Genomic DNA, 16549 nt, shown 5'->3' with positions numbered 1-16549 from the left:
CACGGAATTACTACGTTGTAATAGAGTAGTTAATAGTTTGTACCGGTCACCACGCCAGTATGTAAGGATATTTGACTCCATTTTCAGGTGAAATCCTTCGTGATGAACGAAATTATCACTATCCAGATAGCTGCTTTGCTGTATATATAGTGAAGAGAGACCTCAAGGGAGACGAAAGCGCTTGAGGAGACATTAAGTTTTCAGTACTTTCAGCTTTTCTTGCCGTTTCTTGCTGTATGTAGCTCTTTCGTCGCATTTAGCCATGTGCGCTTATCATCCATGGTTAATTACAAGAAATGTGTATGCGCTTAACAAATAATATGCGCTTAACAGATATATGCGCTTAACAACCCGACTCTATGGTATGTTACTTTAATTTTGTTAGTTGTAAAATAAAAGGCTCTATTGCTATAATAGGCTCTCTTTAATGCAAGGCTCTATTACTAGAACTGTGAACCCTTACCAGGTAAATTGATTAACCAGCCATGCATTATCATTTATTTTTGCATACCTGGTTAACCTATCTCTAAGATATTCGCTCAAAATGTATGTTTTGGGTCCTCTTCTTGTGCTTTGACATTAATATCAAACTTGTAGTAAGATTCAGCTGTAGGTGTAATCACTTGGTGCTTTGGCCGCTATAAGGACAATCTGACAAACTGTACTGTAAGTTTGTACATTCTGTCAACATTGATGATAATACATAGAAACATGAACACTCTTTAGAATCAATGGTTACTAAAACAGAGTACGATTATCACTTAGGATTTGTTCATAAACTTGCTTAGCCCTTAAACCTGCAGCTGTTTTTATAAAATGCCAGCACTGAAAACACATAATCCAGTAAACTGGATTGCATGCATCCCTTGTAAAACTAAATTCCATATCACAGAAACTGTTAAAGCTATTTAAAAAACACCATCTTATTCACCATTAAATTTTGATTTAAATGGTCCCATACTTGGTTGCGTTCATCCAACCCAGAGCTTCCCTTTTCGCTTTGAAAGAACAAAAGAACGATTTTTCCTTCTTCACATAACGATGTACAAATGGCCATAACTCAGCAGTATTCATCATTATCGACTTGTTCTTGGTATCACGTTGCTTCTCATGTGATGGCGATTCAGTTGATATATAGATATCATGTGATTAAGTCATCGTCGGACAAGCACAATGACAATACAAATATGAAAGGACACAAAATGATTCAGTACATCGTAGTGGTAAGTTCCTTGTTGTATGTTGAAAGTTAATACATAGTTAGATAGCTTACTCTTTGCCAATTATTAAAATCTGTTTTTCTAAGTGATCAGACAACAGCTTCATGAGATATGCCTGTTTGTAACTGTCTATGTAAATTGGCAAAAGTATTGTGCGTTTTCATTTTTTAAATCAAATCCAGTTTTCTGGATTATGCGGGTTTAAGGATTAAAGTAATATTCTGCAACAGATAGCATCAAAGATGAAATTACCTTCTTTACATAGCAGCAACATAGGTTCATGGCTCCTTGTTGTTAACTCTGGTAGAATTCCCTTTACCCTGTATAGAGAGAAAGATACAATGTTTCAAAAAAACTTAATTGCAATTGTGGACAGCCACTTGACCTCCACCTTAACTGGGTAACAGACAGTTATTATCTCTGCTCAGTAACCATTCTGTTCAGTTTTACAACTCTACAGTACAGTGTGGTTCTGTACATAGAGCAAAAGTAATAACACACCTTTTAAGGTGATAATGGATATGTTCACATGCAGTTGTAACCATGGCTAGTCATTTCACTATTCTTTCTGGTGGGGGAATAATATTGGCAAGTACATTAATATGTAGACATTCACTTCCTGTTGTAAATAAGTGAATTGACTGTATTAAACTTTAGCCTGTGTGAGATGCATTCATTAAAATGTTGCTAGGTATGTAGAATCAGGAGCCTCTTTAGCTCTACTTAACACTAACACACATAAAGCAACAGCAGTATGACCGTTCTATTAGAGTATATTTATGATTGTCTGAATGTTTTATTAGAATATACCGATCTATATTTTCCAATTAGTCTGCTATGTTGTAGTGGCAGTAGCACTTACACAAGTCTTGTATATACTGTACACATGTCACAATTATGTTAATGTGGGTTATACAGTATATCCAGCATAAGTGTAACATACGTGTATGGCAGAACTAATGATAACATCTGGACACCAGACAGAATCTGTTTAAATTGCATAGATGTCTGACCATAGTGCAATTTGTCCAGACACAATATCCCATCAAAGCACAAGGAAGGAGCCTAAGAGCTGTGAGCTGGCATGTTTGTTGATTCTATCAACAATAACAGTTACTTGGTTGCTTGGAGAATAACAGACATTCTTACAACCCAAGGGAATGACCACAAATGTACTATGGCAAACCCTCTGGTATACTGCAACCAGTAGGGCGGGGTAGTCAGAAAAGGCAGATATGGTCGGACACAGACACGGACACGGACATTTTCAAAACACACTTTTATATTTATACAACAGTTATTTTCATACCTAGCGTTTTTCTTTACAGTAGTCTTTGCTTCCAAACACAGAGATCGACTTCGATTAGTGCTTATCAATTTATAAGTGCATGTGTGGGGATAGGCTAGCACGCTACAGAGTACCATACACCATATAATTTTGTACATGCGCTATAGAAATCTATTGCACATTCACAGAGATCCTGCTAGCATGCCCCAACTTAGCCTCACAAGCCAGGACCTTAGTAAGCATAAGCACCTGCGCCTTATACTGAAAGGTGAGAGCTCCTGGATCTGGTTTACGACAGTAAACTAGCATGGATCCCTACAATTACATAACTACATTGGATTTCTAGAGCATTTGTACAAGAGTACGTCGTCTGTAACATCCGTCAGGGTAGGGGATCATATTCCAACAGGTCCAGCATTATTGTAGCTGGCGAGCTATTGCATGTCTATATGCAAGCTCATTCTGACCTGCTATAACATAGGCCCAGCTTGGCTGGTGAGCTGTGATAGCTGTACACTAGCTCAATTTGACCTATGTACATCCCTCAGGGTAGGGGATCATGTTTCTAACAGGCCCAGCAACTTTTGTAGCTGGCGAGCTATTGTATCAAGCTCATTCTGACCTGTTATAACATAAGTCCAGTTTGGCTAGTGAGCTGTGATAGTAGTAAACTACCTCGATCTGACCTCAAATGTCCCACAACTAGTCCAATACAGTCCTGCAGTACAAAAGACTATCACAGAAAATATCAAACCCTCTGAAAGGGGGACTGGAATAATCGTCAAGCTGAATTATTGTCAATCCAACTGCATGATTGTTGGACGTCTGGCTGCCACGCCACTCAGTCTGTCCGGCACCATCCATAGATATCTATTCTGTCACTTCGTTGGCATGGTGATTGATTCAGTCTACCCTGACATTTGATCGGTCTGGAAAGTAGTGCAGTGCTACTAGCACATGTAGTTGATATTTGTACAGTGATTCAGTGTGCTATTCATCTGGTCTGACAATTATAGTACCGAATTGTCAGGCGAACTGAGTGGCCACGCGTAGTACAGTCCAACCAACTTGGCTAAGTGGTGGGTAGACAGTGAAACAGTCTATGATCCCTCACTCATACTGACCGGAGTTCCTTAAATCTCCATGCCAGCATCGATGGGTCATCATATATCACAATTTGAGCTATCAGTCCTTTCTCAATGGCCATGGGGAAAAGGCGGGATTTTGAGACAATCGAGAAATTTTGAGTTCCTTGATGATTAAGCTCCCTCGACAATTGATAATGGTTGATGAAGCACTAGTAATGCCATAGGAGTAATATGGTTGAAATACACATTTAAAATAATGGCGCAAAAACACACAGCCATCTCTGCCGAGCAAAATAAGAGGCCAACTATTATCATGTGAGCTTGATTAGTAATAGAGATGCTTTAAAATTTGCTGAGTATTGAATGGTATTTGTGGCCAAATACACTGTCATGGAAGCAACCTAGTCACAACAAAGAACTATGGTTTAAAGTACTGAGTGTGGGATGAAAGAGCAGTGCAGAACAGCAGAATGGTTTCTTCCTGAAGTCCTTACAGCGCCCATAAAAATAATTATTCGACCAGTAACCAAAGTAATGGCTAGAGCTACAGTGCATATGCCATTTAGTCTACTATTTGTCCAGAATTATTTGCTGAACACGGAGAAGAAGAGTATTACAGTATTATCAAGTACTGCAGTGTGCCTTTCGTGTTATAATTATTTATCATGTACAAAATTGCTTGAGGGCTGGTTACTAAGTGAACATGTGTAGGTGACTAAGTGAGCATGTCAGGTGACTAAGTGATTTAGTAAGACTGTAAATGAGTCATACCATAGTCTAAACATATTTTGTACATGTCAGTAACACAGCTAGAAGGTATACAATCCATGTAACATGGATAAAGTTGCAAGTAAAATGGTCAGATTAACCACTATGGTCATGTCCAGTCTTGTCTGATGCTAGAACAATAACCTAATACTTCAGAATATGTCAGTTTAGGGAATAATAAATGTGCCATTTTTGTTTAAATAAGAGGGGACACACCTCCAACTCACAAAGAGATAGGCCATTCCTAGTACTCTATGAGGCCTGCACCATTGCTTTTTAGTTGTTTAAATGCCTGTAAAACCCAATGGGAAGGTAGTTCACAAAGTCTGAGAATAGTCGCCACACCTGTTTGTCAGACCATGTAAAGAAACCACCTCAAAGCAAAGTTTACCTGTGTGGAAGTTTAATACAGACTTCATTTAGCTTTTACTTCTTTTGTGCAAACTACTTTTACAATTTAACGAGTTTTGCTCACATGGGAACATACGGACAAGCACAGTAGTATGGTTTAGCATATACACTGGCAAATCTAAATGATAACTGGTGAAATTTTGTTTGCTGTACATGTACTTATATTGTATTATGCACTTATTTATACAAATTCTCACTTCTGGGAATAATAGTAGGGATTGCATTTTTCCAATCAAATTCCCTACACATGGGACACCATTTGTCATCAAATCCTCACATATGTACTCGGGCTACTGTATAGGGGCATTGTTTGAATACAATACTAGAACTGTGAACTCTTATCAGGTAAATTGATTAACCAGCCATGAATTTATCAGTTATTTTTACCTATCTGGGTAACCTATCTCAAAATAATCACTGAAAATTTATGTTTTGGGTCCTCTTCTTGTGCTTTAACGTTATATCAAAGTTGTAGTAGGGTTCAGCTGTAGGTATAATCACTGCCTATTACTTTTTCCACTATAAGTACAATCTGACAAACTGTACTACAAACTTTACTGCAAATTTATAAGTTACACGTAGCTTACATGCTAGGTACAGCATAAAGATACAGAAAATTTCATTCAATTCAGTTAAGATGGTGTTCAAACAGGTAACAGGCATCTTGGCTATTAGAAACCTTATAGCATTTTAGCATTTAACCCACAAATATACATTGTTAACTTAGCTATGTGGGCACGCCCTGTACTGGCATCATCACGATGATGCTGTTAATCCTTATTGATGTGATTAACATGTGGAGAATACATTGTAACAATCCCTCAGTACAAGTTCTTGTAGAATAAAAACTTTTGCAGAACACTGTGGCAAACATGGCACTGTGAACTCTGCATTGATTATGTATTATCAAGAGTTCATAATTATATACACTAAGGAGAGTATCCTACTCTCATATACCCCTGTAGAAGAAAATATCATGAAATTATGCCATAACGACAAATGTTGTGGTTTGTGACATACGGGCAGCCATAAAAGTGCAAGAATTGTTAGCACCATTTCACACTCGCGACGCTTGGGATAGCCGTATTTTTGAATGGCCTAGCAAGAAACACCTATGAAGTGGTCTTAACCCATGAAGGAACAATTGCAATTCGGTGACAAGCGAGTTAATTTGGTTGTTACCGATGTTGTTAGGTATGGGTTCAATCAATACCACATTCAACTAATGACATCATTAATTATACAAAGAAGCACTGACAAACTCAGAAGTGCTATGTCGTAACTTTATGATACGCCCTTCTACGAGGGTAAATGAGAGTATGATACTCTCCTCAGTACATATATACAGTGGGACCTCGTTTATCTGAACCCTCTGGGGCCAAGCCCTGTTCATAACTTTGGATTATCGTAACTTTGAATCATCCATTAGTGCATGTATAAATGCAGTCACTTATTCAATGATGGTACTCAATGCTACTAATGGTCAACCCTGCAATAAGAGCACTTAGCACTTCAATACAAGTAGGTTACCCCACTGTCTGCTAGGGTTTGGTCTGTGGTCACCACCAAACTATCAACAAATTAACCAATGTTTACCACCAAACCATCATCAATCCATCTAATTACATGCCAATGTCTTTGAATGGCTGCCCTCCAGCTGGCAAGCCAATAACTTCCTTCAATTATTAGTCACATGCAGTACTTCAGACCCGTTCGGTTAACCGAGTGTCTGGATGTTTGGGGTCCGGATAAACGAGGTCCTACTGTATATATATTATAAACTCTTGGTACTGTATTATGTTACTCATGCAATCGAATGCATGTTTTACCACTACACCTGCTGAGCAATTGCCACTGCTATAGTTGCATAATAAAATAACAGCATGCAGTAATTCGTATAGTGTTTATTTAATCAAAAGTGTTACCAACTTCAATCTCAGAATGCAATTTTTTTTCAAAAAAATGTCTGCGGGGGCATACATCCGACCCCCCTAGTTGGAGCATGCTGAGTGTGCTTAGCACTCTTGTTCACACTTGTTGAGTGACTTTCACTAATGCCCACGTAGGATGTCCAAACCTGTAACCCCCTCAGAGAGTTTCTAGATTTTCTACTGGTGTGGCTGTGACTGCTGTATTAAAATATCTTGATCTCACCACTGAGCTACACAGTAGATGAAGCTAGAGGACATGGCACAATACCTTGTTTTCCTACGGAGCTAGATTGTTGTCGTGGCGCATTCTTATCATTAGAGAAGGCGTGGCTATTGTTCTAAAAATGTGACTTAGCTGCTACCTGATACTACAGTCTCAGATAGTTTTGTGGCATCTAAATACACTCCTTCAAGGTAGTTATTGATATAGAAAATTAATGCCATGGTATGGTTTCCATGAAGAAGAAAATGACCATTTAATTGAAGATAAAAGGAATGGCAAAGCACAGAAGGCAAGCATTTATCAGAACTACAAAAGGAACATCCCACTAGTGAGTTTGTTGCTGTGGTGTAAAATGGTAACAGTGCACTGCTTAATTTGTCCTATCCCAATAAGGGGGTGTGGCTCACAAAAGAAGCCGGGCTACAGCAGAACTAGACTATGACATGTTCTAATCAATTAATTCACAGTGGTCCAATCTTGCAGATATTCTATAAAGCAGGAGACTTGGATGACTTGACCAGGTTTTAACCCTAACCTACATGTTATAGCTGATAAGAATGAAGAAAGATTTTGGTCATATGGCTCCATATTGATTTTACCTCTGAGGGTGGTCTACAATATGGATTTAGTTACATAATTATTAATAACACATTGCTATGAATTACAAGTAAATACCTGTAATTCTGAATGACGTTAATGGCATACAGTGCAACAAGGTAAACAGTATCATTTCACTTTAACTCTTAAAGCCACACACAATTATTAATAAAAGTGCACATAGGCCAATATTTCAGCTGTAATGCATGACCATAAACAATGTGCTGTAACTTCCGTACAGTAAGTGCTAAAGCTACACAATTTGTACTATTCTATCTGTGATGTAATAAAGAATAAAGCAGTACCTAGGGTTTTACCCTTTGGCAAAAGCATAAGGTCAAAAGTCGCCATGGGTACATTCTGTCACAAAACACAACACAAACTGATCACTCACCTCAGAAAATAGTTGATAATTTCTTTATAGTGTGTTCTATGGTGTTTTGGTAAGGACCATTTGATTCTCCATTATGTTAATGATAAATCATAACATATAAAGCTCATGTGAGTCAAACATTTTTATAAATGGCTACCAACGCGATGAATGTGAAGTAACAGCAAATACAGTCGCCATTTCCAGGCTTAAAACAACTCCTTTGCTTAGTTTCTCCTTCAAACATGTGTCATCAACACTTGTATCAGCATATTCATCTACAAGCCATGGCTCTTATCCGAGGGCAGCTCTTATGACAGTAATTCAAGGTTGTGCTGTGGCTACCATCCAGGGGCGACTATTATGTGAACTGTAACTATTAACCGATTAAATACGGTATTTACTGCTATTTACATCCTTATACACTACTCACCTTACAGCAACTCTGCCAAGCACGCAGTCGTGATGGTTGAGCAATGCAAAGTAACAACTAACTAAGCTAAAACACTTTCTAATGTACTTTACTACATGATCACTACAAGGCTATGTGTTTTGCTGTATTTGTATAGAACTGGCACACATGAGTGGCTGCATGAATTTGTTAAAGTCATGGTTTTCACTCTAGAAATCTATCCTGAAATAATTTAAGTACTGCGTACCTTGCTTATCTCCATATGTTATCTATCACCAAATGGATTTTGAGACAAATTTGGCGTTTAAACTGCTAGTTTAGTTTCAATCACTTTGCACAGCATGATTCTAATAAATTTGGGCGGCCACTCATGTGTGCCAGTTCTATGCAAGTACAGCAGGAGAACACGTAGCTTTGTAGCGATCATGTAGCAAAGCACATTAGAAAGTGTTTTAGCTTAGTTAGTTGTTCTACAGTGGATATTTCATGTTGCTCAACCATTGTAATTGTGTGCTTGACAGAGTTGCTGCAAGGTGAGTTGTGTAGCTATATATAAATGCTATAGAGGATGTAAATAGCAGTAAAATATTTACAACATGGCTAATCTTGCTTGCCTTGAGAATTGACCTTTGGTCCAGCCTGGTCCGGTCCAGGTTTTCATAACCCCCCATAACAGCTGCAGACCCTCTGCTATGCTACAGTGGATACGGTAGCACATGTTCAGTCAATTTAGGCAACTGTCCGACCAATTCTGGTTTGTCAGAACGTTGTAGCAGGACAGCAAAAATATATTATCATAAGCTCTGGTATGGTAAGAAGTATCACACTGGTATACTCATATTTCAAACACAATCTGACAACACATAACCATTGTACCACACAACATAATATACTGCATAGAGTAGAGAATCTGTTATCAGGTCAGGAGATTAATGACAAATGTTACTATTGTGTTGTATGAACATTAACTTGTAGTTGCTTTAGTCAGTGAAATCTGTCTCTGGAATGTATTTGGAAAACACTATTATCACAAATAATCCACACATACACAATACATAGTATATGACTAACTGTTATAGGGGAAACACATTATATCTTAATGTACGTCACAAGTTTTAGTATCATGGTATGAATATGATATCAATAAATAATATCATGGTGTGATAGAGTATATTATTGAGTATTGAGAATATGGTGATGTGACTATTAATTGTGTTCCTTTCATCTGTTAGCTGTTCTAGTAGTATTTGTGATCATCATATCTAGTACAGATCTGTGGTACTGTTTAGTGTTTGTTTGTACAATATTAGTAGTGTATACCTGTGTTATCACACCTTGTTGTTGTTGTGTGTAGAATGACTGGACACCTTTACATTGTGCGAGCAGCATTGGAAGGAAGAACACTGTACAACTGTTGATCAATTCAGGTGCTACTGTGGATGCTATGAGCAAGGTAAGTTAACTTGTTCAATGTATATAGCATGAAAATGAAATTCTATTTTATGGCTTTACGGTTGGCATCACAACTGTAAAATTAAAAATCCATTAATAATTTTGCAAAGCAAATACAGTGGAAGCTATCCTGTCCTCTGTTATCTGGGAATTTCCATTGTTTTGGAAAGACCAAGTTGCTGATCATGTGGCTTGTAATTTATTGACCATTTGGTTCACAAGGAGGGAGCCTAAAGGTTGCTGTTTACCTGTTTAGTGACTTGTTTATTCCAGACAGGGAAGTCACTACAGAGCATTCATGGTCACTTCCCTGAACTATAAAAATGTATTATCACCCAGCAACCAAGTGGTAGTTCTTATTAGTACTGCCCACTGAACTACACAGCACTAACTGATAGCAATAACAACCATTACTTGTATTTATGTTAGTTACTTTAGCGTAATAACATGTTATTCTTAGTTATGGACATTTCTGAGATATGCATGGACAGTATTATGTACCAGACTGCCCAGATAGGAGAGGTTCCACTGTAATTTGTCCACCATAGATTTTATTCTATGGTCATATCTATGATGCTAGTGTTTACTACAGAATTATCCTTACTGCATCATACAAGAGTATTTGTTGCACCGCTGAAGTGCTTCAGTCTACACAACCAACAGGGTGATAGTGTAGCATGCCCAATCCTTTGCAAAAAAGTATGGAGTGGCCACTGCAGACTACATGTACGAATGCTCTAGCTACAAGTTTTCGAAACCACTACCACTCCTACACTCAAATTGTGGTGCCCATAAATGAAGCCGTATAAGGTAGTGAATGAATTGCTACCTCAAACAACTTAAAGGGGTAGTATGTCAAGCCATACAAGTGGTGATGCCACACAAATGTGGCAAGCGATTTACTTGGTTTTATGTAATTACTCAAAGACTGTGGTTTGACAATGAGCAACAATAACTCTCACTTCCACAGAGCTGCTACAAATAACTTGGAATCATTTTATTGTAGAGTTACATGTCTAGACAGATTATTTAAGCCAAATAGAAGATTGTAAATGGTGTGGGTAATGGAGCGCTTGGAGATGTAACCACAAGAACAGCAGCGCTAACCCATAATAAACCTGAACAGGCTTGTTTACTACAAATAATACAAGTCACAACATTACAAGTTTTCACCAACTGCTAGAGCCTGCTGTTTGCATTTTGTATGAGGCAAAGCTTACTGAGTAGTTTTTTTTTGCTACCAAACAAAGGTACCATTGCTTACAATTATCCCTTTAGAAGGTCACTATTTTGTGGCATGATGTAATAAAATGCAACAAGTTATTACATCATGAACATATTTTATGTTTATTTTAGCTGTGGTAAGCCTTCCTCATGAAAGAGGCTGGTTAATTAGTGGCCAGGGCTGGTTTTTGGGTGTGTCTCTTAAGGTACCATATTGAAGAAACCAAACTTATAGCACAGGAACTCTCAATTATTATGGAAGTAGTCACAGGAGTAGAACTAGTCTTCTGTGTGATAAATTTCACTACTTCCAGTAACAATGATCCAACATGAACAACTGGATGATTCCAATCCCGGCTACTTGTCTGTATGCTATTAAAATTAGCACTTGTATGGCTTGGTGTACTATCCCTTTCATTTAGCAGCATTATATCATGGCAAGACTATAAAATGTGATCTGCTGAGCCAGGGGCGGTGGAGCAGGCCAAAGAGTGAGGGGGCCAGGCCAGCAGTATATTGAAGACCAAAAAAAAAAAAAAAAAAAAGGTCATAGCCTGCTGACAATAGCTACTCTCCACCAATCATATCTCCTCATTTACAACTACACACATGTAGCTAAGTAACTTGCTACACTGCTTCTCTGAATACTGGGACTGTTCTATTAGAGTATCCATATACTGACTGTTCTATTAGAGTATCTCGATCTTTTCTTGCAAACAGTGTCCCATAAAAGTGGGGGGCCATGGCCCCCCTGGCCCCCCTGTCTCCACCGCCTATGTGCTGAGCCCAAACCAGCCATTTTCACACATTCCTTGAATTCCATTTGCTTTTCTGTTATCTATAGTAACAAAGGAGTGGACAGCAAAAGTTTCGGCTTTTTGAGATGAATAATCATAGAGTTATAGCGCTACACAGTTGGAACAGGAATAAACACACAGCAGAAACAATATGGCAAATAAAATACATGTGCTTATTTAATTGATCATAACTCATGAGTGAAACAGTGAAACAAGCTATGAAGATGGGGTTTAGCTCAATCTGTTCACCTTGAACTGACACATTAATCAAGGTATAGTGTTTTCCGTGTGGACAAAGAAGAAGGCCATTCCAATAATCAAATGATGATGGTAAACTTTATTTCTACTGCGTTGCAAATAAGCACCCATAAATCATATACCATATGCTGTACGAACATGAAACAAAGATTTTCTTACTCCCAATGAACGGGAAAATCTGGTGATGTATGATTTCAAGTTTTGTTTCAGTGCATACCCCCCACTAAGTCATGCGTAAAATTTTTATGTTGCAAGCGTATTTTATATAAATACATTTTTATAGCAAAATAAAATTTGTGAAAGTGGCTGGTTTTTACTCATCAGGTCACAAAATTTTAACATCGTGAAATTATGTATGAGCTATTAGAGTAATTGAACAAGCTCTATAGCAGGTTGTCATTGCATTAAAATGTGAATACCCCTCCCCATACTGGCTATTATTGGCTACCCAGCTGTGTAACATTATACTAGTACTTGTATACAACATACACAACACACTACTCCCCACCCCCTCCTAACTACATGATTTTTCTATTACCCAAGTTATGATATTTGTATCAACTACTACTTGTGTTAAGTGGATCATTTACCAAACAATATCCTATATTTTGATTCTTAAAGCCAGCCTTAGTCCTTTAAATGATCCCCAGATAAATGTATTTGGTACAGTAGCTACATTCACAATAGCAATGTGTGATAGTAAATTTTGTGTAGCTCTTGCTTGTAAGTTTGACTATCTTACCAACTACTGTTACATTTTTAGTGCTCCACATAACAGTCGGACAACGGGACAATTTCCAGACAAATTAGCCAATGTCTGACCACAATTGTATTTGTCAGGACAGAGCCCAAGAAACCCAGTTTGTGCATATTTGGTTTACTGTTTAGTTAACTAATAGCTGTCTCTTGGTTGCTAGGAGATTAAACATTCAAGCCATCCAAGAGAGTGACCACTAATGTACCAATGCCAACCCCTGTGCTGTATAGAAACCTCACAAAATCACTTGTAATAGTATCTCAGCACATAAAAGAATGTCTATCCTCAGCACAACAAAGGAAATGCCTACAGTCAGAGTGCCTTATATCAGAGAATGTTTACTACAGGCAGTGTTATAGGTCACTTGTATCCATGCAAAGTATACATTTGTCCAGACAAGTTTGGATTTATCAGGACATTTTGTCCTGGTGCTTAAGAATTCTTACTGGGAGCACTGTTTTTGTAAATGTTCACTTGTAATACTACATACAGCTGGTGTACAGGTATGTATTTAAGTTGTCATTTGTGTTTAGGTGGTGAAATTATATGTATGCTATAAGCACTGCTTAAATGTATTAATCATTGAAAAAATGAAACATCACTTGGCCAGTAATCCAAACATGGTTCATAAGGCTCCTGTGAACCGCTACCATACAGTATTTTACTAAAGGACAGGTAGTTTCTGTATTGTGTGTTTGGCCTGTCCTTGTCAATATAATATTATAACAATATTATCACATTACAGTGTTTGTCTCACAACAGTCATAAGTGCATATCCACCAGTACAATAGTCACCTTGACTACTGATGTATATATTGTACTATTATTGTACATGTGTAGCAGATCATATACATACACAGCAGTGTTATAAAGTCTGTATGTTTGTGGTGTTACCCTTATACATGCTCTGCCAGTCTTATGCAGTATGTGTCATAGAAAGCACTTACTACTGTCAGTAATTTGAATAGGAGTCAGGTTCACATATTTTTGAAGGCTGCTTAAAAGCAGCTAACAAATTTTGCATGTCTTTTTCATAAAGCTACACTGCCATTTCAATAGTACAAGTAAAGTGATAGTAATATTTACTGGGTTGTGAGCTGATGGCTTACTATAGCCTACTGACCAAAAGATTTAGTACTTACACTTAAAGCTTCCTCACTGTTGATTTGAAAATGAGTTTGGCCTCTCTACCGATCTGTAACTTATAATTTTAGTAGCTACCTTGTTGAGTTTATCAATTCAGCACATTATAGTGCATTAAAACTGTGCATTACCAGAGCTTATTAATAGTGTATGTAGTTGTAGCAATCATATATTCAAAAACAAATTGATCCCTCATACATAGGGAGGACTACATTGTGTTTGTGCATAGAACATATGTTGTGTTATCCGAAATTTGATGCATAGCTCTGTGTAGCGAGGTTTGTTAATTTCTTTAATAGACCACTTACTAAATGTGTTTACAAATATCTCAAGGTTTCCTGCATGGTGTTCAGATAACTGTGATCCACTTAAATGAGTTGCTATATAACTTCTTGAAATAATGTTGTATGATCTTAGATAACTCAACTACTTGAGTAGAACAAGTTTTAACAAGTAGTTCAGTTGTAATTCACAAAACTCACCGTATTACAAACCCCTATACAATGTGATCACATGTCAAAGTAGTACATTAGTATTGTACAGTATACACTATATGAGTTAGTGATAGTAACGTTTTTGTGCTTGTGAAGTTTTTATCAGTTAACCCATTGAGAGTGTGTTGTGTCATTACAGAGTGGTGAAACTCCTCTGACCAAGGCTGTGAGGGTGGGTCATGCTAACACGGTACAATATCTCATTACTGAAGCCAAAGCTGACCGCAGTAAAGTTCCTCAGGTAACATTTTTACAAACTGTGATGACAATTAGAATCAATAACAGTATTGTGCTATGATAGTTTATCACTGTAAACTATCTACATGTTGTTTACTTTTCTGAATTGATTTCTATAACATAATTTCAGTATAGTAACTCCCAATTGTGGTATGGTGCAACATAAATACTATACTAATAACACAGGATTGGAAGCTCTGTTTCATGTGCCAGCACTCCTCGTTGTGCTAGAAGTAATTAATTTGATGGTTGTGTCATTTCATTAGTTACACTGCTATCTTGGTTGCTATGCTCTATTATCGCGTGACAAGATTTGGCACTTGTTCCATTAGCTGTAAGTTTGTCCGTATAAACAAAGAACTGTAATTGCTACACAAAGCCACTCTTGACTGCCATAATTTCAGCAATTGTCTAAAGGACGCTTAGAAATACCCGAACCAGGTACACAAACTATGTGACTTCTTGCTTGGTTAGGACTAAAAACTACTGGAAAAAGTTTTGAATGGTACCACCACGTGGCACTAGCAGTTTTCATTGTATGTCTTCAAAGACTTAGCAAAGCATACACAATATGGCTTTGTGGTGTTGCCTAATTTATGTTATGCTACAAAACAATTTGAGCTGAATTGCATGGAAATACTCGCTCATATACCATACTTAATTTGATTCTTGACTGCCCTTAGTGAAGTTGGTATCTAAACAACTAGCCGTTTACGAGCTGAAATGCAAATCATGGAATGTACACATTATATTGAGTCCACAAACAAAGCTACCAATCCAGTGTTAATAGTATAGTATCTATGGTTGTAATAAAATCTTCAAGTAGAGTAATCGTATTTGTAACTTAAAGAAGAAATTCCACTTAATTACATGTTACAAGGTCTACTAAAAATTCAGCTATGAGTATCCTATTCTGTAACAGTCATGACATGTTCATTCTCAAAAACATATTTACTTCTTAATGAGAGTTCCATGATATTTTGGTACTCTTAGTGTCATTTCACTTCAAACATTTACAAGTTCACCAGAATTTAAATTATACACCTGTAAAACTAGGAGATTAAATTGCACCTGTAATAGAAACTTTTTATCAAAATTATTTGCTACAATAAAATTATTAAGAAGCTTATACAATGAGACCATGGATACTGAGGAGATATACAACACACTCATGTGAGCGCATAGGATTTGTACAGAGCAATTAAAAATGAACTTTAGGAGGTTTTATTGATAACTTGGTACCAATTGAACACTTTTCTTATGAATAATTTATTGGCATGATGAACCACGCTGAACCCCACCAGTTTGATATTAATATACAGGACAATTGGAGACATCATCATGTGAGGAAAAGCTCACCATACAAAATGAAGGGAAATGGTAACAATGGAAGAGAATATTCAAGGTCTCCATAATCCCGTAAAGCCGCAATAAGCATCAGCTTAAAAGTCAAAATATGCAATTAAGACAAATTATTTTTGATAGCACTTAAAGTGTGTCGTACCTCCTCTGCCATGGATATATGACATCTTGTTTAGAGTGGTGAGCATTCTACATGAATATTGTTTTGTATAAGTGTTTGTGTTTGATAGCTTGTTTTAAGGTGATTTTACACAAGTTGTAGACTTTTCAGTCATCTGAACAGTAGGTGGTCTCCAGAGGTACAAATATTTGAGGTTCCGTTGTACACAGAACTTACCATAAGTACACGTGTACATGTACAACACATTGTCTTGATGTAGTCATATCATATCTGATAATTGACCATGCTAGCATTTAAACTTTGCCACAAATGATAGGGTCATTGAACTTCAAGTTTGGCCTTAATGCTGGTATGTAAACCTTCACAGGCTTAGAAAATTCTTCAACCCTAAAAACA

The 16549-nt window shown here is 37.3% G+C and overlaps 1 protein-coding gene across 2 annotated transcripts in view; it reads left to right on the top strand.

Annotated features, from left to right (window-relative positions):
* Window positions 1-16549, top strand: part of LOC136252544 (uncharacterized) — a 72991-nt gene that overhangs the window by 12070 nt on the left and 44372 nt on the right. For both annotated transcript variants that reach the window (XM_066045024.1, XM_066045021.1), the window contains 2 exons: window positions 9663-9761; window positions 14573-14674. In XM_066045024.1, the coding sequence (XP_065901096.1) occupies window positions 9663-9761; window positions 14573-14674 (201 nt within the window). The remainder of the gene's footprint in view (window positions 1-9662; window positions 9762-14572; window positions 14675-16549) is intronic.

The sequence above is a fragment of the Dysidea avara genome, chromosome 1 (genome assembly GCF_963678975.1).
Source record: "Dysidea avara chromosome 1, odDysAvar1.4, whole genome shotgun sequence".
Lineage (NCBI taxonomy): Eukaryota > Metazoa > Porifera > Demospongiae > Dictyoceratida > Dysideidae > Dysidea > Dysidea avara.
Note: the sequence above shows the minus strand (reverse complement) of the source record. Positions and strands in the feature narration are given on the sequence as shown.